The sequence below is a fragment of the Aedes albopictus genome, chromosome 2, assembly GCF_035046485.1.
Source record: "Aedes albopictus strain Foshan chromosome 2, AalbF5, whole genome shotgun sequence".
NCBI classification, from domain to species: Eukaryota; Metazoa; Arthropoda; class Insecta; order Diptera; family Culicidae; genus Aedes; species Aedes albopictus.
In genome coordinates this window covers 176,270,650-176,292,277 of record NC_085137.1, presented here as the reverse complement: position 1 = coordinate 176,292,277, position 21,628 = coordinate 176,270,650, and the positions used below count along the sequence as shown (strand labels likewise).

At 39.9% G+C, this 21,628-nt stretch overlaps 1 protein-coding gene across 3 annotated transcripts in view; it reads right to left on the bottom strand.

Annotated features, from left to right (window-relative positions):
• Positions 1 to 21,628, bottom strand: part of LOC109621236 (uncharacterized) — a 124,487-nt gene that overhangs the window by 5,694 nt on the left and 97,165 nt on the right. For all 3 annotated transcript variants that reach the window (XM_029865744.2, XM_062850775.1, XM_029865746.2), the window contains 2 exons: positions 21,106 to 21,574; positions 1,687 to 2,726 (listed from right to left, as the gene is read on the bottom strand). In XM_029865744.2, coding sequence (XP_029721604.2) covers positions 1,687 to 2,726; positions 21,106 to 21,574 — 1,509 coding nt within the window. The remainder of the gene's footprint in view (positions 1 to 1,686; positions 2,727 to 21,105; positions 21,575 to 21,628) is intronic.

Below are 21,628 nucleotides of genomic sequence, written 5' to 3'. Positions count from 1 at the left end.
AACCTTGTGGGAAAGAAAGGGTTAACTGTAGCTGAAAATCATTTTGTACTATTATGACCAATTTACATTCGCATGATAGATGTTTCTATTTCGCTACAGTCCAAAATACTGTAAATCTCTGTAAATTAACTTTCCGGGACTCGCGCGGCTGGTCACCACCGCCAGCACTACGCTAATGCTGAGTACAAAAAGCGAGATTTTTTCAACGTGTTGTACAAAATACAATAGGATCACTCGAGGGTAAGGATAAAATTTCGAAAGCAGTTATGCTACTTAACACTTTCTTCAACAGATTCAAACAACTGGCTTGAAATCCATTAGTATTGATGTGGGTGAGTATTTGAAACAATTTGTCGTTTTCATTTCATACCTTTGCGATGTACGCATATTTATAACTTTTGTATGTATCTGCCAATTTGCATTAAATTTCTACAGAGGGTGGTGGAGTATGCAGATACCTACAATGTATCAAACAATTGTCCGTACAGTAATTTTTTGGTGAAAATAATTTTTCATTTAAATGTTTATAACTTTTTTATATGTCAATCAAAAACGCTGAAATTTTGACCAATTATAACCCATATAATAAAGCTCCATTGGTAAAATTTTGAGCGAGATCGTATAAGTTTTCTGAAAGTTATAGAACTTTCAGTAAAACTTATAAGATTTTCGAACACATTTTCAAAACATTATATCTCAATATGTACTTGATGAAACTTTTTCATTATTTTTTTTTGTATTACAGCTTATACCTAAGGCTTTCATATGCAGCTTCGTTTGAAGTTTTATATTCACTACAAAAAATATGAAAAATCTGTATATGTTCAGAGTGTCATTTGGAAATTTATCATATTGTGATCAATAAAAGTGCCAAGTGTTTTCAACTTTTTTAAACTCTCTTAATGTAATATGGATTTTTCGTTCAGTCAATGCACTTTTATTGGTGGAAAACGTTTGGCAGATTATATGTGCAAAATATAGTAAATTTTTAAACATCGTCAGCTACATAAGCACATTTTTCATATTTTTTGTAGTGGATACAAAACCTCAAACACAGCTGCATGTGAAAGCCATAGGTATAAGATGTAACACATAAAAAAATGAAAAAATTTCATCGATCACATATTGAGATATAATGTTTTAAAAATGTGTTCAAAAATCTTATAAGTTTTACTAAAAGTTCTATAACTTTCAGAAAACTTATTCGATCTCGCTCAAAATTTTACCAATGGAGCTTTATTATATGGGTTATAATTGGTCAAAATTTCAGCGTTTTTGATTGACATATAAAAAAGTTATAAACATTTAAATGAAAAATTATTTTCACCAAAAAATTACTGTACGGACAATTGTTTGATACATTGTAGGTATCTGCATACTCCACCACCCTCTGTAGAAATTTAATGCAAAGCTTTAATATTTGGGTCATGATTGGTCAAAATTTTAGCGTTTTTGATTGACGCATAAAAAAGTTATAAACATTTGAATGAAAAATTATTTTGACAAAAAATTTGCTGTACGGACAATTGTTTGATACACTGTATAATGCTTGCAAACTTTTATGATTATTGGAATACTTTCACCAGCACAACCGGGACAATAAGAGGTGCTTACTAATTGATTACTAAAGGGCTAAGCATAAACTATGCATAAAGATAGTGTGTGTGTGTGTGACCTGATACTTACTGGTGGGTTGTAACAATTGCGCCAACAATGCACTGTTATTCATGTTTAACGCGGGTTCGCTGGAAGTAGCATGTAGACTGGGACCGGGAACCATGTTTGTTCCACTTGTCGATGCTACTGGACTCCCGCTACCGCCGGGCTGTTTTATGACCATTGAATTGCTGCGCATCCTCAGCTTGGGACTTGGTTTAGCCTGATACCGAGGGACAGCGAAATTCTCTTCCTTCGGTGGCAACGGGAATGTTGCATTGATGGGCAGGCTGTTTGAGCGAAACATTTCTTTGACTGGATGCGGTGATGTCCGCTTTTGATGCGGTGACTGAGATGAAGACTGCTGTTGCTGGAGATCTTGTAGCTGCTGGTGCGACTGCTCTATGGATGGCTGTTGGCTCATTCCCATTCCACTTTGCTGCTGCTGGTGCTGGAGGCCATGAGGTGGCGATGAATGCCGCATGCTACGCCCAGAGCCGCCATAAGATAACGGGTTCTGGGAAGGAATTTTGTACGGTTGCGGTTGGTGACCATGGTAGGACTTGTAACTTGAGGTTTGAGGATGAAGCGATCCTTTGTAGACGTCCTGTTGGGGTTGGTGCATCATACTTCCGGGAGGAGGCAACGCTTGCGGAACCATCATAGGGGGAGGAGGATAGTTTTGTGCAGTTGGCATTGATATCGACCGTGGTTGCGGTTTCTGGTTGGCTGGCTGGTTTTGCGTTGGAAGTGATTGACTGTGGGTTAGGAGCTTCGAATTCATATTCTGCATCAAGAGGTTTTGGTTACCGAGACCCGAGGTGGAACTGCTCGTCAGATTCATAGCGTTAGCAGCTGGATTGATGGGTTGCGTTTGCTGTAAGTTGTAGTTCATTAAATTTTGATTGTCGGGCACTGCGGGCATTTGGATGATGCCACTATGCGGAACTTGGTAGACGGGATAGGCGTTATTATGCATGTTTGGGTCCATTTGTGGTTGCGACACAATGTTATATGCCATAGTCTGATGTGTAGTCGGCGGGCATTTATCGTAGTTGTGTGGCTCTCGACTGGAAATAAGAAACATATTTAACATAATGTTAGAATGAATATATACTATTTTCGAACCTGGAATGTAAGTACGAACGGCAAATTGAATAACTTATGGTAACATAATATATCTTCAAAATAATAGTCAGTAGTTTACCGAATTCATCTGAATGGCGTGAAAAATGTAGGCACGGGAGACCAAGGCAACAGAGGAAACGACTACGTTAGTACAGCGGACGGCGGAAATCATCCCTCGCTGAGGGAAGCGCCTTTCGAAAGTATGACCCTCCGTCATCTGTCACATAAAACGAATGTTATCAAGCTTCATCGACGGCCGGTCGACAACGGACCAAATCTTCACTGTACGGCAAATCTTCTAGACATGCTGTGAAAATCAAGTTCTAATGCTTCACCGGTTAAACGATTTTAAAGCGGCATACGGCAATTAACCGCAAAGAGCTATGTAAAATCATGGACGAAAAAAGCTTTCCTGGTAAGCTGACCTAACTAATCAAAGCAACGCAACGATGGAAAGGAAGAAACGTTACGATAGACTATCAGGTATCAAAAGGCCGGCTCCAGAGGCACGTTATCCTCCATTTGGGACATTTGTGCCATCGCCAAAATAACAGCCTATTTCATCATCTACCTGAGGGAAAAGGAAGGAAAAAGGATTTGGATGGGGATTGGGACAGGTAGGGAAATAGGAAAAATACCCTGGAAGAGGGTACTAACGCACAAGCGTACCACAATGGGTTCAAACAGCGCCCTGAAAAGGGCACTGTAATAACGCATAAAGCGAAAGAGAGCCTATAGCTCTTTACCACAGCGGGTTAAGAACAACAGAATATCCTGAAGATTCAGGTTTCTGAAGTCAGTTTCACTTAATAAGTGTTTACCGAATACTCGGAAACGCTGTTGCGCGAAAACTGGACAGTTACATATCAAATGATACGAAGTTCCCTAATCGGATTCACAGCTATCACAGGCAAATGAATCAGCTTGCTGAATATTCGCCATGTGATAGCTGAGTCGGCAGTGGCCAGTCAATGCTTTGACCAGCATGCTGCAATTCTGCTTAGACAGATTAGTTAGATACTTCGCCACCCGTAGAGATGGCTCAGCACTATACAATTTGGTTTGACGACATGACTCCAAACTATTCCAATATTGTCTGTGTTGAGTGACAGCCCAGATGTGAATCTGAAGCTTAAACCAACACTTCGATATCGGAATAGCTGGCTCAGGGCCAATGAAGTCATGTGATGCTCCAGAGCGAGCTAACTCATCAGCCAATTCATTTCCAGCAATGGAAGAATGGCCAGGTACCCATACAAGGTGAACAGCGTTTGCTGAATTCAGCTCCTCGATTTGAGTTCGACAAGCGATAACTATCTTCGAGCTGGAGTTGGCCGAAGCAAGTGCTTTAATAGCAGCCTGGCTATCTGAACAGAAGTATATTACTTTGCCCATTACGTGCTGCTGAAGTGCTGATTGCACTCCACACATAAGAGCAAAGATTTCGGCCTGAAAAACGGTGCAGTGTCTACCAAGTGAATAAGACTGATACAGCCTTAGCTCACGAGAATAAACACCAGCACCTGCTCGACCTTCGAGAAGGGAGCCATCAGTGTAACATACGATGCCGTCTGAAATACTTCTTTCCAGATAACCAGATGTCCACTCTTCCCGTGAAGGGAATTTCGTGGAAAATGTCCTATATGGAAAATTACAAGCAATTGTAAGATCACTTGGAGCAAGGACAATTTTTTCCCAATTCACTTAAAGTGGAAACAACGAGGTGTGTGTTGATGTGCGGTTCACAGGAGTTTCCTCTAGTAGACCGAGTACCCGTAACCGGTAAGTGCAAGAAAGGGCTTCTTGTTTGAGATGAGTGTGTAGTGGGGCAACGTCAAAGAGAACTTCGAGCGCTGCCGTAGGAGTTGAAGAGAACGCTCCAGACATCGCCATTAAGCACATCCTTTGGAGATGGCCTAATTTTGATTGGACCGTTCTCACTTCACCCTTTTGCCACCACACAAGACATCCATAAGCCAATATTGGCCGAACCACAGTTGTGTAAATCCATTTGATATACTTGGGTTTTAGACCCCAAGTTGTACCAAAAGTACGCCGACATTGCCCGAAGGCCATACAAGCTTTCTTGATTCTGAACTCAATGTGAGGTGTCCAGGAAAGCTTGGAATCAAGAATGACTCCAACGTACTTTACCTGTTCAGTCACATTGATTTCAGAATCAAAGAGACGCAAAGGTCGAACGCCATTACGGTTTCGCCTTTCCGTGAAAAGAACAATAGATGTTTTACTCGGATTAACCGAAAGGCCATATTGGCGACACCAACCCTCAACTACCAGAAGGGCGTTTTGCATCAGGTCGAAAAGGGTGCTGATGCACATACCAACTAACAATGTTAGGTAGTTGTCGGCAAAACCATAAGTAGGAAAACCGCTATTATTGAGTTGCCTCAATAGCGTATCTGCTACGAGATTCCACAAAAGCGGTGATAAGACTCCCCCTTGGGGGCATCCACAAACACTCAATTTCCTAATCCCTGCTAGACGCAATATCGAGAAGAGATATCGGTTTTTGAGCATTTGGTGAATCCAATTGGAAATCATTGGAGATATACCATGACTCCGTGCGGCTTCCAATATAGCATCGAAAGGCACGTTGTCAAAGGCACCCTCGATATCTAAGAAAACACCCAAACAAGATTGCTTTTGAGCGAATGCTTTCTCGATATCGTAAACAACCTTGTGTAAAAGAGTCACAGTGGACTTACCAGATTGGTAGGCATGTTGGTTCACATGAAGAGGCACACTGGCCAGATGAACATCACGGATGTGATGATCCACAATGCGTTCTAAGCATTTCAGAAGAAAAGAGGTCAAACTGATAGGTCTGAAACTCTTTGCTTCTTCATACGACGCACGACCCACTTTCGGAATAAACTTTACAGTAATATCCCTCCAGGATTTGGGAATATACCCTGTAGCAAAACTGCAAACAAGTAGTTTTTTCAAAACATGTTTGAAATAATCAAATCCCTTCTGAAGCAAAATAGGATAAATCCCATCTGCCCCAGGAGATTTGAAAGGAGCAAAGCTATTAAGAGCCCACTCAATCGATTCTATAGTTACAATACTCCGAGCCGAAGCTAAAGAATCATAACTACAAGAAAATACATCAGGATCATCCGAAGATGTAATATCTACACATCCAGGGAAGTGTGTGCTGAATAAGCATTCCAGAACTTCCTCATCAGAGGAAGTCAGATCGCCATTTGGCAAACGAAGTTCGTTCACCCGGAAATCCTTAGATTTCGCAAGGATTTTGTTTAACCGACTGACTTCACTCAAGCTGGAAACATTTGTACAAAGGTTTTTCCAGCCGGATCGTTCAGCAGACCGGAGAGCTTTCCTGTAGGCCTTGCGAGCCGACCTGAAAGCCTCCGAACCAGCCGAACGTCGTCTGTTCCAACTCTTTCTACATTGTTTCCTGAGTTTCGCCAGATCAGAGTTCCACCAAGGGGTTCCTCTTGTGATCTTCACAGACCGTAGAGGGCATGCTTCTTCAAAAGCTTCCATGATGAAGGTCGTTGTAGTATCAACGGCATCATCTAAATCACTTGGAGTGTCAATGGATGGTGAATATCCATGAAATTTGGCTGCAACCAAATCAGTATAAAGATCCCAGTTTGTTGACCGAGGATTCCTGAAACGCAATGTTTGCGAAGTAACATTTAAATGTTCAAAAAAGATGTAGCGATGGTCAGATAAAGATTCTTCATCTGACACATGCCAATTGGTCAGCTCGTGACTAATTCTGCTAGAGCAAAGCGTTATATCTAACACTTCCTCTCTGGCAGATACCATAAAGGTTGGGCGGTTGCCTATGTTAAGTAATGCAAGATCTGTACTACTTAAGTTCTCCATCAAACTGGAGCCTCTCAAGTTAATGTCTGAGCTGCCCCAGATGATATGGTGAGCATTAGCATCACTGCCAACAATTAGCGGAAGGCCTTTTGAAGTGCAGTATGCGATGACTTGTTTGAAAGCTGTTACGTTTGTAATATAGTTAATACGTTGTAAAGTAGTTTTAAGAATTTTCCATGGATTGCATTCTCCAATTCATGGAAAATTCTTCGATTGTTGCATGGAGTGTGTTACGCTTGTAAATTGTTGTGAACATTTTGTCTGTTTATTTTGTATGTTTTACCAAGGTTTGTACTTATGTCCCTGAAATTTAATGTGCATTTGTAGCGCTCTAAAAATTTCAGGAGCGATCCAGTACAAAACGCACAAGCCGTCCCCTAACACGGACATCAAATTGTAGACGGTCTTGTGTTGTTGCCGAATCGGGATGCCCCCTTAGGATAAGAAAATCCTAGACCAAATCAAGCTATGAATGCCGCAACAGATGCTGCGAACTAAAAGGCGAACTGCCAGAAAAAATACGATTACAGGATTGACTGATGGACCAAGAACAAAAATGAAACCTCGTCATCCTGGGATTGGACTACGTTATCTATTTGGATAACTGGGCACAATTTATGTTATGTGTTGCATGTTTGTGTTTTGTGCATTTGTAATGTTCCATTTTGTTTTTCGTATCTAAGTTCCCAGACGTGGGGCCTGATACGGAAAATAAAATGCAAATTTATAAGGCTCCAATGTATTCGTTACATTGCCGTCCAACGTGGGGCGTGTACATTTGTAAGGTTCCAATTTTTTCGTTACATTGGCGCCCAACTAAAAAACCCACGTTTATGTTATAGTTTATTGTTTCTTTGTTGATCCATCTGGTTTCGGTTAGGTAAACTTAGAGTAGATCAGATATGAGCGTCCGCAACAGTAAAGATAGATGAAGATTAAATGCTTGGTTGATGGCAGTTCTTTGGCCGTTGGTTAATGGCGTTAGATCATACCCTTTGCTAGGATTTGCTGGCGTTATTAATTTTAAGTTAGCCTGGTGGCAATTAGTTTTAAGTTAGCCTGGTGGCAATCAATTTTAAGTTAGCCTGGTGGCAATTAGTTTAAGGTTAGCCTGGTGGCAATTTAACTCGCGGAGTTATCTGGTAAGCGTTTGGCTTACGGATTTTAGTTAGTCTGGTGACACCAAATAAAATTATCATCGCTGCCATCAACCGACCACTTGGAAGGATGGTTAATAGGAGTTTTTTTAGAATTTTTCAAGAATCGCGATTTCGATTCTTGAGAAATTCTTCCGCTGTTGCTGGTGTTGTGTTACGTTTGTAATATAGTTAATACGTTGTAAAGTAGTTTTAAGAATTTTCCATGGATTGCATTCTCCAATTCATGGAAAATTCTTCGATTGTTGCATGGAGTGTGTTACGCTTGTAAATTGTTGTGAACATTTTGTCTGTTTATTTTGTATGTTTTACCAAGGTTTGTACTTATGTCCCTGAAATTTAATGTGCATTTGTAGCGCTCTAAAAATTTCAGGAGCGATCCAGTACAAAACGCACAAGCCGTCCCCTAACACGGACATCAAATTGTAGACGGTCTTGTGTTGTTGCCGAATCGGGATGCCCCCTTAGGATAAGAAAATCCTAGACCAAATCAAGCTATGAATGCCGCAACAGATGCTGCGAACTAAAAGGCGAACTGCCAGAAAAAATACGATTACAGGATTGACTGATGGACCAAGAACAAAAATGAAACCTCGTCATCCTGGGATTGGACTACGTTATCTATTTGGATAACTGGGCACAATTTATGTTATGTGTTGCATGTTTGTGTTTTGTGCATTTGTAATGTTCCATTTTGTTTTTCGTATCTAAGTTCCCAGACGTGGGGCCTGATACGGAAAATAAAATGTGCATTTATGAGGTTCCAATGTACTATTCGTTACAAAGCATCCGTAGGGGATGGTTCATCATGCGGTAAATACACAGAACAATAGACGTACTTCCTGTTGAGGTTTCCAACAGATACATCAATTGTGATAGCACATACATCTCTGGTGGTTAGTTCAGAGATGAGTGTAGCAACTATTGCGTTGTTGACAAGCACACAGGCTCGAGGCATGACACGCGAGTTTGCCAGCTTTCCTGGTAAGCTGACCTAACTAATCAAAGCAACGCAACGATGGAAAGGAAGAAACGTTACGATAGACTAGGATGCCTTTGAGAGGATTTCGTCTACCTTGGAAGAACGGTTATCGCAAGTAATATTAGTAGACAAAAAGAAAGAGAGAGGTAGGCGACCCTTGTGGTCGTATGTTGACAATGAAAGAGCTTTTGCAAACCTGAGTTTCTGTCCCACAAGGTGGCTGATCATCAAGTAAGTGTCAGTGAGAAATTGTAAAAAATCAGCACAATCTCCGAAAATTTCAAAGAAATGATCTTCCACAAATCCATGTTTTTTGCATCAGACAAATGATCAACAAATAAATGAGCGTGCAGTTTTTGTAACGTGGGTTCGTCGTCCTGGGGAACGAGAGGTGAATGCAGCACTTCGACGAACACTTCAATGGATAGGAAGATTGTAATAACCGGTAGACTTTTTCGGTTTTCAGTCTATAGAGCGGTCAAAACTAAAACATGCCGAAAAAGTCTCCCGAAACAAACTCCCAGCAGTCGAAAGCATCCAAGTAGATCGTAATAACGGGAGACCAGAGCAGCGAAAAAAGCGACTACGTCAGTATGGCGAATTATAAGATTTAATCAAAATTTCAAAAGCAGTTTTCTCGTTTGCAACATATTTTTTGTACTGAAAAGGTATTCACGATACTCCAGGTGGAGAATAGAATACGGTAAAACATTGTCGTTACAAACAATTATGTTTTGAACAAGAAAACTGCTTTTGGAATTTCAATGATGACGATGATATCAATGACGACTTCCTCTACATACTTTAAATTCAATAGAACTTGTTTAGTACTAACAATATTTACCTTTCTACGGTGAAGTGCTCGATTAGCTCGAAATAGTCGGGCCAGTCCGACGTGTCTACTTCCTGTGTTGGGTCTGTTGGATCATTTTGCTGATTGTGTTGATCCATGGCAATCACAAACTTTTAATTGACTTTTACGGTACGTTCACAATTTCACAACACAAATTACACGATTTTTTTGTAAACTTTTAGAACATAATACTGATAAAATACGGTGGTAAAAACTCAAGACGCACACTTTACACACTGTATAACCATGCAGCTGATACGTTTCGATTCAGGAAACTTCGGCGAATTACAATTCCAAGCCGCTTTAGGGCTCTGTTTTTTTGTTCTTTTCGATGAGCTGTGCTGTAGGAAAGAAAATAAGTTGCTTAGATATTTAATTCACATAATGAAAAGATAGGGAAAAGGAACCATATCGGCAGGGCATCTATTTTGGGCATTTTTCTGCTGTAACTCAGTCAATTTTGAATCAATTAACACAACTAGTGGAACGCAGTGAGATACATACAATATCTTGCCGTGTACAAAGTTTCAAGTCGATTGGTTTGAAATTGACTGAAATATGGCGAAAAAGTGTTCAAAATACCGGTCACTGCCCAAGTGGCTCGGGACCCTACATGAAGTACTATGCAAGGATTGCTCAATTTATCAAACGAGCACCTTGTTTGTACGATATCTTTTTTTATTTCTCAATAAAATCATTCTCCCATAACTGAAGCAGCAAAACTTATAAGAAGCGAGTTTCTGCCTATAAAATTCCATTATTTATACTTTTGGCATTGGATCATTTTTGACCCAAACCTTGCACTACGCAAGTGAGCTGTTCCCAACGTGATGCAAAAGGAAGGTTAACAACAAAAGCCCTAAATTCCATTTGGAACTCATCATGGTTTCCCGTTAAAATTTCTTCAACCATTTCTATTAGAATTTCCGCAATAACTTTTACAATTTCCATTGCGTCATGGATGATTTTGTTTTATTTTTGTCTTTATTGACGAAATTTGAACCCGGAGTTAGTTCTTCTCAGTTTGCTCCATGAACCATGCACAAAAAAGCGTGGAAATTGACCAGCAGTTCCTCAAGAATGTACCAGACACTCCGCTAGAAACTCTCTTTGGCATTTTTGCGATAGCGAACCCAGCGATTGCGCTGCTTATTTCATTAGAATTCATCGAGTATTTCTCCTATACAGTCTTTTATCATAATGTTTACACTTTAATTCCAAATCTGGTTTCCCACTATGAACGAACCCACTATAGTTGGGTACCATTTATTTGAAAGCCACGTCATTTGTCCAGCATTCAAATTCTTGCACAACGTAATCAAAACTTATTTGTCATATTGGGTTTCTCATTAATGTTTATACTACTGTGATAATTTGAGAATCCACTGAATCATCATTTCCAAGCGAAATTTTACACTAATCAAACTTATTTTGTTTACCTGTCGTGCATCCGACGCCCCTGTCATGAACTCAACCGAACTTGTGTGTGCCAGCCGCTGCGAAGTCGTATGCGAAATTCGACTGTGATGATAATGAATTTCGGCCGAGTCTAAATGGGTGCAAATGTCGCAATAATTCAAAATACTTTTTTTGCATTCTATATGAAAAAAAAAAACTTTGTTCGCCTAGTAAACTTACGCCCGTAGTATCCGAAATGAGAGGGTTAGAAGCAAAAGAGGCGTAAGTGACAAAAACCCACTTTCGAGTAAATAAGGCTTGAAAATTTTCACCAAATTTCCATCCCATACGAAATGAATGTTTCAAAATCAACCCAACTTCGCCGATGAATTGTAATTTTTCTAATCATCGTAAAAATAATCCTTAAAAAGTTCATGAAATCTTGAAATCTAAAGAAATTTTTGAAGTAATCAGCTCAACATCGACAAAAAGGTCACTTACACCCCTTTGCATCTGGGCTTCTCAAGTAACAAGTTATAGTCAAATAGACTAGGTTCTTAGAACCATCATAAAACTAAAATAAAATGGAAAAGGTATAAGGTTTTATGGCAGTTTTCAAAACTTCTACAAGACTAATCATTCATCAAAATGTTACTTGGAATCACCCAGAGGCGCCTCGTCCACATGTTCGACCTGTTCTTGGAACGGGTATAGGCTGAGAATAAAATTCGTAAAATAATCTTTAAGTAGATATACCAAAAGAATAAACTAAATTCAAAACTCCCACCGCACATACCCCATAACAACTTGCACATAAGGCGCAAACATCGTTCCCAGTTTATGAAGAACGAAAGACGACTCCAAGCCATCCACCGGAAGAAACCATATAACAAGAGCATGCGAGAGCCAGCGTTGCGCAGCTCTCTCTTGCTCGACTCTTCGAAACTACATGCCACCGGTTCCCCGATTCATGCGAACGATGGATGCTGTTCCCAAACCAACAGTTTTCTCACTTTTTTGCCTCCGAATGGCAGTGTTCATTCGAATTCATTTCACTTTACGTTGAGCACATAGTGGCTGAGGTGCGATGCAAAGAGATATGAGATCGGATAAGCGTCGAAGCACACTCTGTGGAAACTGTATGCAGAACGCATGAACCGTACATAGTAGATGAGTTGCGATGAGTGCGCAGATGCGATGGAGCTGCTTCGACGCATGTGATCGCATGAGAACGCAAGAGAATGCTTGTCGGGTATGGATTTTATGATTGCGCTCGTTGTGTATGTAAAGCAATGCGGATTTAATGTGTTGGGAATGCTAGTACGTAATATAAAATGCGTTAATATGTTGTTGTTTTTAAACATAACTCAATGCTTTTTCACATGACTTGCATTTTGATGGACCAGACGTAATAAAAATTTATCATACTGTCTATCGATCACCATGTAAAATAACATATTTCATTGCATATAAAATAGTATTCCATCAAATCGTTTAAATTTTTTACAGCATAATTTTGTTATTATATGTTTTGAGGTTATGGCTTTCAGTCTTGGAAGAAAAACTCAAAAACGGATTGTTAAGTCTTCATGATGAAGACTTAACAATCCGTTATTGAGTTTTTCTTCCAAGACTGAAAGCCATAACCTCAAAACATAAGATCAACAGTCGATTTGTTATTATATGTGTATAAGAAAACATTTTATTTTCTCTGTTCGGATTTGAATCAAGTGATCAATGTTTGATATGGTCGTTTGTTCAGTGCATGTTATTCATGTGCAAGTAAGAAAGTTTAAGGTTTTATGGCATTCAACTTAATTGCTAAAAGGATTCTGATTGAAAAGTTCTGCTTTTTTCTTTGTCAGGCAAAATTAGATCCCTTAACGAAAAAAGTGTGATTGATACTCTTTTACCTAATATAAGGACTGTATCGTTAATTATGAGTACACCTGAAAATTGCTGCACAGTCAGGTTTTTTTTACGCGGGGGATACGTATCGCGTAAAAAAAAACTCAGTTCAAATTTCAAAAAAACCGCGTAAAAAAAGTCTCACCATTTCTTGACGAATCATGCAAAAATAAGACGATGAAATTTTTTTTGTAAAAAAAACCGCGTAAAAAAAGACCTGAATGTATCTGAAAATGTTTTGTTTGTTTTGTAAATTAAATGCAATTACACTGTTTATTGACCATCAGAAAGGCCCATGGCAACATTTTATATCTTGCCAGCTCTCGCACCTTCTTCTTGGTGTTCTTCATAAGGTTTTGGACAACCGTTCTGTCGATGGTTTTGGGGCCCAGTTTTTCTTGAATTTGATGACGTCCTCTGCTCCTCTATCCTTTTGCCATAGTTTCCCTTTCATCAAAGCCAAATACTTGTTAATGTGTCTAATTTGCGGGCGATTTGAAAGGTTCATTGCCTTTTCCACAAATTGGACAAGGTTTTCTTCATACCAGTCAAAGGTGTCACGCGCATAGTGGCAGGATGCCAAATCCGATCAAAATAATGTAGGACCTTTGTGCTTTCAGATGAGTGGCAGAATTGGTTTCTGGAGGCATTCCTTCCGATATGTTGCGACGTTCACACTTGGGCTGGTGAAGAAAGGTGACGATTTTATACCACTTTGACAAATTGCTTACCAAACTAATACATTTTCCCAAGTTTTTTGCAAAAAAAATCGATTTCTCCGAATTCGGAACATCAGTGCCACGCTTGACAGTGAAAAACTGTGCCCCTGGAAGTGCCTTGTTGTCCAATATGACATACCTTTCATCATTCATGATTATGCACATGTAATTTTTGCTCAAAACATCGTCGAAGAGTTTCCGAGCCCAAGTTTTCACATAATCCGCCAGAATTTGACTGTTTTTTGGACATTTCGGTTTTGGGTAAGTCTTCAGGGAATTGGCTTCTTAAGCGGTGTTGAGATAATTCCATATTCTGAATCTGCATGCAAAACTGAGCCGAAATCCAAATTTTCATGAATTTTGGTGCCCGGGAACCTATTTAAAAATCAGCTTGAAATTTGTATGGGAGCGATTTGTCGAATCACCCCTCGTCGCATTTTGTACTGGGCGAAGCTGTCAAACAGTTGCCAAGCTGCCAAAAGGTGATTTCGAAAAATCTCTTGGAAATCGATTTTAGGTACCAAAATAAAGTTTTAAAAATCTGAAAAAAATCATGGTGGTTCAGAAAAAAGTGCTCTTTCGTTTAAAATCAAAAAATCAATACATTTTTCTTAATTTAAAAACCCAATTACGCTCCTTGGCGCGCTGAACCATACCAATAGTCGTTTCACACTTTTTTGCGCAATCTATGATGAATACCTCCTTTTTTCTTTTGAAGATTTTGCAAATTTTGCTGTCTAAATTTGACTTGGACGCACCTGGTTTTCTGTCGCGTCCGGGTGAGTCTATCAGTGTGTTATGCATACCGAATCGTTTGACAGCATTTTGTACAGAAAAAACACCTCCAACTTTTGCTAATTTTCTTAGCGATAATCATTTTTCAGTACTGGTCACAATCGATTTTCGCTTCTCATCCGTCAACACTCGCGTTGCTCCACTTGAAGAAAAACTTTAACTTTCAATGAAGGTTATCTTTTGTTTACAATGCTAGCAACACATAAACACACAGCAGTTGTCAAAATAAGACTTAGTCTTTTTCATACAGGGCCTCAAAGGTGTACTCATAATTAACGATACACTTCTTATGATGAATATTGTGTACTTTTAAAGTCATCTTTTCTCGTAGATATCGCCGAAAATTTTGTAATTAAAAAAACCTATACCCAATAATACATACTTGCCGAATTTTTGTTTCTTTTTGCCGAGGTCAGCACAATCAAGTAATGTTTTAATGCCGAAAATCAGTATAACAGTCTCATCACAGACAAACAGACATACTACTTAAATTGCAATCTTCGCACGATTGACCGGTCGTTTTGAAAATGCAGCGTGATTCGGACTGTGTTCGCATGTGACATGGTGGCGCTGCTGTTTCTACATAACGTCTCACTTTTGGAGAGAAATGAACACGACGCCGATCAATATTTACATAAAATGACTCGATCATGAACCTTTATTCATCTTTCATGAATGGGTAACGCCACGGGGGAGTCGTCACCTGCTAAATTATTACATCGAGCCGAGGGATAGTACACCTGCAAACGAATGCTTCGGATTGCGCATTATATAGGGTGCTAGTGAGATGCCAAACGATGTTATTAAAACAAATTTCTTCTAAGTAGTATGTCTGTTTGTCTGTGGTCTCATATTGATTTAAATTTAAATCAACACTCAGATAGCCCAGTTCGGAAAGTAAAAATATGTGTATACATAAAGACATCGCTCACGCGGATATAATTACATGTTATACATTCTTTTCTCAAATAATTAGTTCAATAATCTCAATCTTGTACAGTTACACCAGATTTTTTTTGAATTGGTCGGTTTTTGCTATTGCAACAGGATCAAAACTGACTAAGTTATAGCAAAAAAAACGGCTCGCGCAAAACAAAAAGCGGGTGCATTTAATCTTTCCGCTCTTATAGATGAAACGATCATTTCACTACCCACATCCAAAGAAGCGCTTCAACATACAAGCGACTTCATCGATCAAATCACGCGAGTCGTTGATGCGCACGAAATAGGCGAAAAAGGATGTGAAAACAACATGCGCACCCTCATTGAAAACCTCATGCACTATGGCCTATCAAACTTCCTTCTTCTCATCTCATAACTTATCGCATCCGATCGCATCTCACCTTACCCACTATGGTCACAGCCTTACTCTGTCGCTCATACGTTCCCTACTCGTCTTTGTCTAGAACCAACAGCAGCGTTGTCAACGTTTCTTCCCATTTTTCACTTCCCGCCTGCTTCTCACGCGTACACGCACGCTAAGCGCATTCGATTAAAGTCTTTAAAATCATTTTAAAAATTTACAGTTTTAGAGTGCTAAAAAATGTATGTTGTATCGTTGTTGGGAATTAAATGATTATTTAACAATATCTAAAAAAAATGGAATAACGAACATTGATGGCACAGTATTTAAATACTTTGCCAGCTATGCTTACCGATCAGGTTCTCAAATGTGTGTAAATGATTGTTAGCATGCTGCTCGGTATAGTGGTAATCACGTTCAAATGTGTGCGTGTATCTTTTGTAGATGTAGTTGTGAAACTTGGGGGAAAATATGTGCACTCTTACCCCGGTTGTTAGTTTTATCATTATTTAGCCGTTTTACCCAAATCAATTGGGTAATATTTGCATATGGAATCTGAATAGCCTTTGAATTAGCGTGCACTTTTGTGTATGGAAAAATTCGCGTTAGTGTTCGTGTGTTGAAATGTCACTTATCTCTATACTCTTTAGAGAAAAAAGCGATGGATACCAGAGGCACACAGCTAAACGCAAAGAGCTTCTTCGGTGGAAAGTTTACATGTGTGTAGCAAAACCAGAAATGAATGAAAGCGTGGACTGTGGCTTCTCGGTTTGTCGTTCTACGTAGGCTCAGAACAACTTGCGCAGCTAGAGCATATTTTGGCACACCCAATGTCGTGCGCGCTTGTTATGCATTACATACATCCAGCACGGATGGAGCTGGTGGCGCCGAATGTGCTCTAGCTCGTTGGCAACGGTTTCCAAAGTTTAACTTCGAGGCCATGATACGATCAAACAAAACGATCAATTCTGACTATACATGTCAATGGTTGCTCATCCGTGATTGATCTGAACTGGTACCAGTTGCACTGAGATCCAACTGAATAAGGGGCTGGGCCATTCCACTTATTCTCAAAGTGCAATTTTAGCAGCTCATGCATATTTGATCAATAACGGCGCCGGCCAAGTCCTTATAGTCAGCTGGGAAGGGAAAGGAATGTTAGAGTGTACTGGTTGTTGCTACTAGAGACCGATAGCATTCTGCGTCCCCACAACCCGCACGGACTGGGGTATTTGTTAGACGGAAAGGATGGGAGATCTGGGAGTCACCGTTGGGTCGGTGATGCGATCCATGGATAGGGTTATTTATAGTGTTCGTGATAGATTGTTTGGTGAATAAGGTGAATAAGGTCAAGCGGCACAGCACGCTTTGGTTGCATAACTTATGTCGAATTAGTTTTTGAACCTGGGTTGGAACTGGATTGGCGGAAAATGTGTAAACAAACAACGTCAAACAAACTTTAGTACAAGCGAAACCGAAGTCGGGTTGGGGTTGAAACTGTGATCCGATCCAGTTCCAACCCAGGTTGGAACTGAATCAAAAACGAAAACGACATTATAATCGTTATATATACACTGTGCTGTGAGTGGAAGTTGGAAGGGAGGGAAACGACTTTTTTCAATTCGTTTCTGGTTCTAGCGATGGCTATGAACATATGAATATACATGAGTTGTATAAGTAGAGAAGAGAGAGCGAGGGAAAGTAGATAGAAAGATACAAAGTAGGATGAAAAGGACGGCCCAGGGATTGAACCCATGACCTTCTGCATACGAATCAGAAGCGGTAGCCACTAGACCACCAAGCCCGTCTTTAACTTCGAGGCCATGATACGAGCTAAAACAATTTATGGAAATTAAGAACATTTTCGGAAAAGAGAGCATGTTGGACATGATTGAAAAAAAAACAAGTATCGTCGGTGTGTCAAGAACGTTAGAAAATGACTTCCACCGAAAATGGATTTTTCTAAAAGTCTATGTGAGATACCAAACTTCGGAAGTCGCTCTAAGGCGCATCTGAATGCGAATCGCATTATTATTTATGATGAAAATGTGAAAGATATTTTTCAGAAAATGGTTAACAAACAAGAAGATAAAAATCAGCTTATGTTAAAAACCACAATACTAAAACCAAAAAAAAAACTAGCAAGCATAGTATCAAATAACTCTAATGTGTTTTTATTTAGTTAAATAGTAATCTGTAGAACAGGTCAGTCTGCTAGTCACGAGACGCCTCTGATCACCTTGTTTCAGACCACGTCAATGCCAAATGGTCTGAAGGTTCAAAGGTTATGTTGTTTGCTATGTAAGAAACATAGCGCATACGCTGGTGTTGAACTTCCCCTTAGCAGTAATCGTTCACTAAATCACGTCTGGGCTAGAAAGAACTGTATCAAGTGATAGAAGATCACTTGAGGAGAAGAATTTTCATCAGAAACATATTGTATACATTTTGGAGGTATTTTGAACTTATGCTACTGCTTAATAGCATAAGTTCAAAATACCTCCAAAATGTATATTATTTCCCAGCTGCTAATAAAGAGGTTAATATTTTTAAGATAAAAAATGCGGTTTTTCGATCAGATGCAAGTGCTAAGATTATGGTACTTATCATCGGAACGTTCTTTTCAACATGAAGAAATCCTATGGTGTAAATTTACATGGAACAAATGTAGTTGTCCAAGATCCCATATAGCCGATGCGGTAAGCACGCAGATATTCAGCAAGACCATGCAGAGGGTTACAGGTTCGTTTTTCTGTCAATTCAGGAACTTTTCGTAAAGGAAATTTCATTAACTTACTTGGGAATAATTTCTTTGTGCCTATCACACGATATGCACATGCAAAACAGTCATTGGCACCCGAGCAGGAGAAAATAGCTGAAGAATAACTAACTCAGGTATGGAAAACAGAATACCTAAAACCTGAATGAGGTATTAAGTAGCCCTGCATAAGAGGTAAAATACCTAAAATAATAACTGGTGTGCATTCTGTGCATAACGCATGAATAATGACATCAGGTATGGCAATACCTAAATAATAACTGGCGATTTTTCCATACAAATAGTGATTTTTCCATAATTGAATAATAACTCAAGCAGTCCTCAACACCAAACCAATAACTCATTGAGGTATTGTATCAATACCTACAAAATACCAAAATAAGTTATTTTCAATACCTGGATAACCGACCAATACCTTGTCTTGGTATGATACCTGACTTTGGTATTCTACAGTTATGTGTCAGTTATTTATTCCTGCTCGGGCAGAGGAATCTCTCAGATAATAACTGTAGAAATGTTCATAGAACACTAACCTGAGAAGCAGGCTTTGACCCAGTTGCCATGTTATGCCAAGAAAAGGAGAGGAGAGGTATTCTGTCCAAAACACTCTTAGCCGCTCGCCAGCCCATCGGTGTAAACAACGCATTCTAGACATGCTTGTGAACATATTCGATGGTTGAATGACGATTTTTGCGTTGTATGGGTCATCATATATGACAAGCTTCAGAGTTTCGTGGAAAATGAAGAAAACAACTGACTTCACGAGACAAACCCCAATAGTTTGGAGAAGCGAGAAAGTTGAAAATATTCCGAAAGAAACATCGGGCCAGTGCACCATTGGTGATAGCGGATGAATCACAAGGCAATCAACAACAGATTAAGAGCGAGCACAAATGCAGAGCGAGCACTACTGGAGACGTAGGATAAGATCTTTAGAAATGTCAGCATTAAGACTGGAACTTTTCAAGGTTTTAAATTTTCCTCCCTTTCAGTATTCGTTCAGGAGTTACGTACCGGGGTACGATTTTCACGAAATCCGGTCAATTTGTGTGCGTTGCGGACAATATGGACATTTTCGCCAGAACATTTGAAAAGGTGGCAGAGCTATAAACGCAAAGCAGCAAATGTCGGTATGGCGGTGAATGTTTCAAAAAACAAAGGAAATGCTATAATGCGAATACCAACATGAAAGGATTCGTCTAGAGTGTGGTGTCACCTTCACTCTACGGAGAACCCAACATGCTGAAGGTGGCTGAAGCTGGAAGGATACGGTGGGCAGGGCATGTTATAATAGTTCCGGACAAAAACCTTGCAAAGTTGGCGTTTGCTACTGATCCGGGTGGCCCAAGAAAACATGAAGCACAGGGAGTACGATGGGAGAACCCGGAGGAGCGTGATATGGCGACCATGCACGCTGCACCTGGTCCGCACATTTTGTCTAGAATCAATTCACTGAAAAGTTTCATCCCGATCGCACTGATTATTATAGAAAAGCGAGTTTCAGCGCTTAACGATAGGTAGAATTGAATTTGAAATTTGAAGCTGGAAGAGTTCATAGAAGTATGAAAGGTTTCGAAAGCGTGAACTACAATAGCGCATTATGTAGTGTAGACGTTAAAGAAAGGGCTGATCAGATTATCAGAACCACGAACGAAGAAGAATACAGGGTATAACTGACCAAAAATAAGATCCTACAAGTGAGACAAAACAATAACAAACAAGTATATTACATTATAAGAAGATACGACAACACTATGTTAGTGTAGTGGGTGATAACTGAAGCGCAAGAATGTATGGATTGGAAGCACAAGAAAAGAGTTAACGTAACGGTCAAACGTAGTTATATTTGAGAACGATACTCGCTGACGAACTAAAGACTGTAGACGTAGAGGGTCAGGTGGAAAGAACACTGAAGATTTTGTGAACAATTAATCCGTGCACATCAAGAAACACAACAACCATAGAATAGGACGGAGAAGCTATTGAATCATCAACAATTGAAGAGATTTGAATGAATATAGCGAACGAACGAACAAAAAAATGCTGATCGAGCACCTCAACCTCAAGAAAGTAGGTATCTTCCAACTATTTTGACGTATTCGTGTGCTCCTTCGGTTGTAAGCGATTCCTCTTCGGATATTGGCCCACATATTGCTATCCTACATCCTGTTTCCTTGAAGCCGCTCGAGGAATCCGACGAATCGATAAACTAGCTGAGTTCCACGTGTGACGCGCCACAACGAATCAGATAACCTGGAGAAAATTTTGATTGAGTTCTTGGAGTACAATTTGCAGACTTACCGTCTATTTGTTGACTGCAAAGTGAACTATGTGGGCACAGCTAAACGGCTAAATTCAACTGTTCGGAGCTGCATAAAGAAACCGTTAGAAGAATTGTTGGAAAAAGATGTCCACAGCTGGTGAACACTATACTTTACAATACGCCTATGTCGGCGTGGAGCTATTCTATAGTCGTGTGTCTAGGTGTTCAGGTATATCTAAATCAATAAGCGTTGAAATTTAAATAAAATGTAATGCTACTACTTACCCCAAAAGCCTAGGAAAAGATCGCGATAACCTTGGTTTGGTATCTTTGGTGATATCGTCAGAGGAACCTGGAGAAGATCTCGAACTTTCACTGATAGAGCCCACCAGAGGAACGTTATTTACAACAATGGCCGGCTGCTGGCCAAACTGCACACCTAAAAAATTGCCTAATGCGCTGTTCAGTTGCTGCTGTTGCACAGTTATCACTGATGATGCTGACGCAGCGCTGTCGGAGACACCTTGGGCGAAAACTTTTGCGGAGTATTGTATTGTGCTTGGCGCTATAATAGATGACACTGATGACTGTTGTTGCTGACTGATGCCAGCGGAAGTCCCAGGGCCGGTTATCACAGAACTGTTACTACCAGCCGTCCTCGTAGGTACTAGCTGTGGTGAAGGTTGCTGATTGCTGCCTTCCGGGGAGTCGGTAATCTCTTGGATGCTACTACCACTGCTTATTTGATTCGAACCTAAACAAAATACAGTATTGCTTAGTAAATGAAGCAAGTAATCGTAGCTACTGC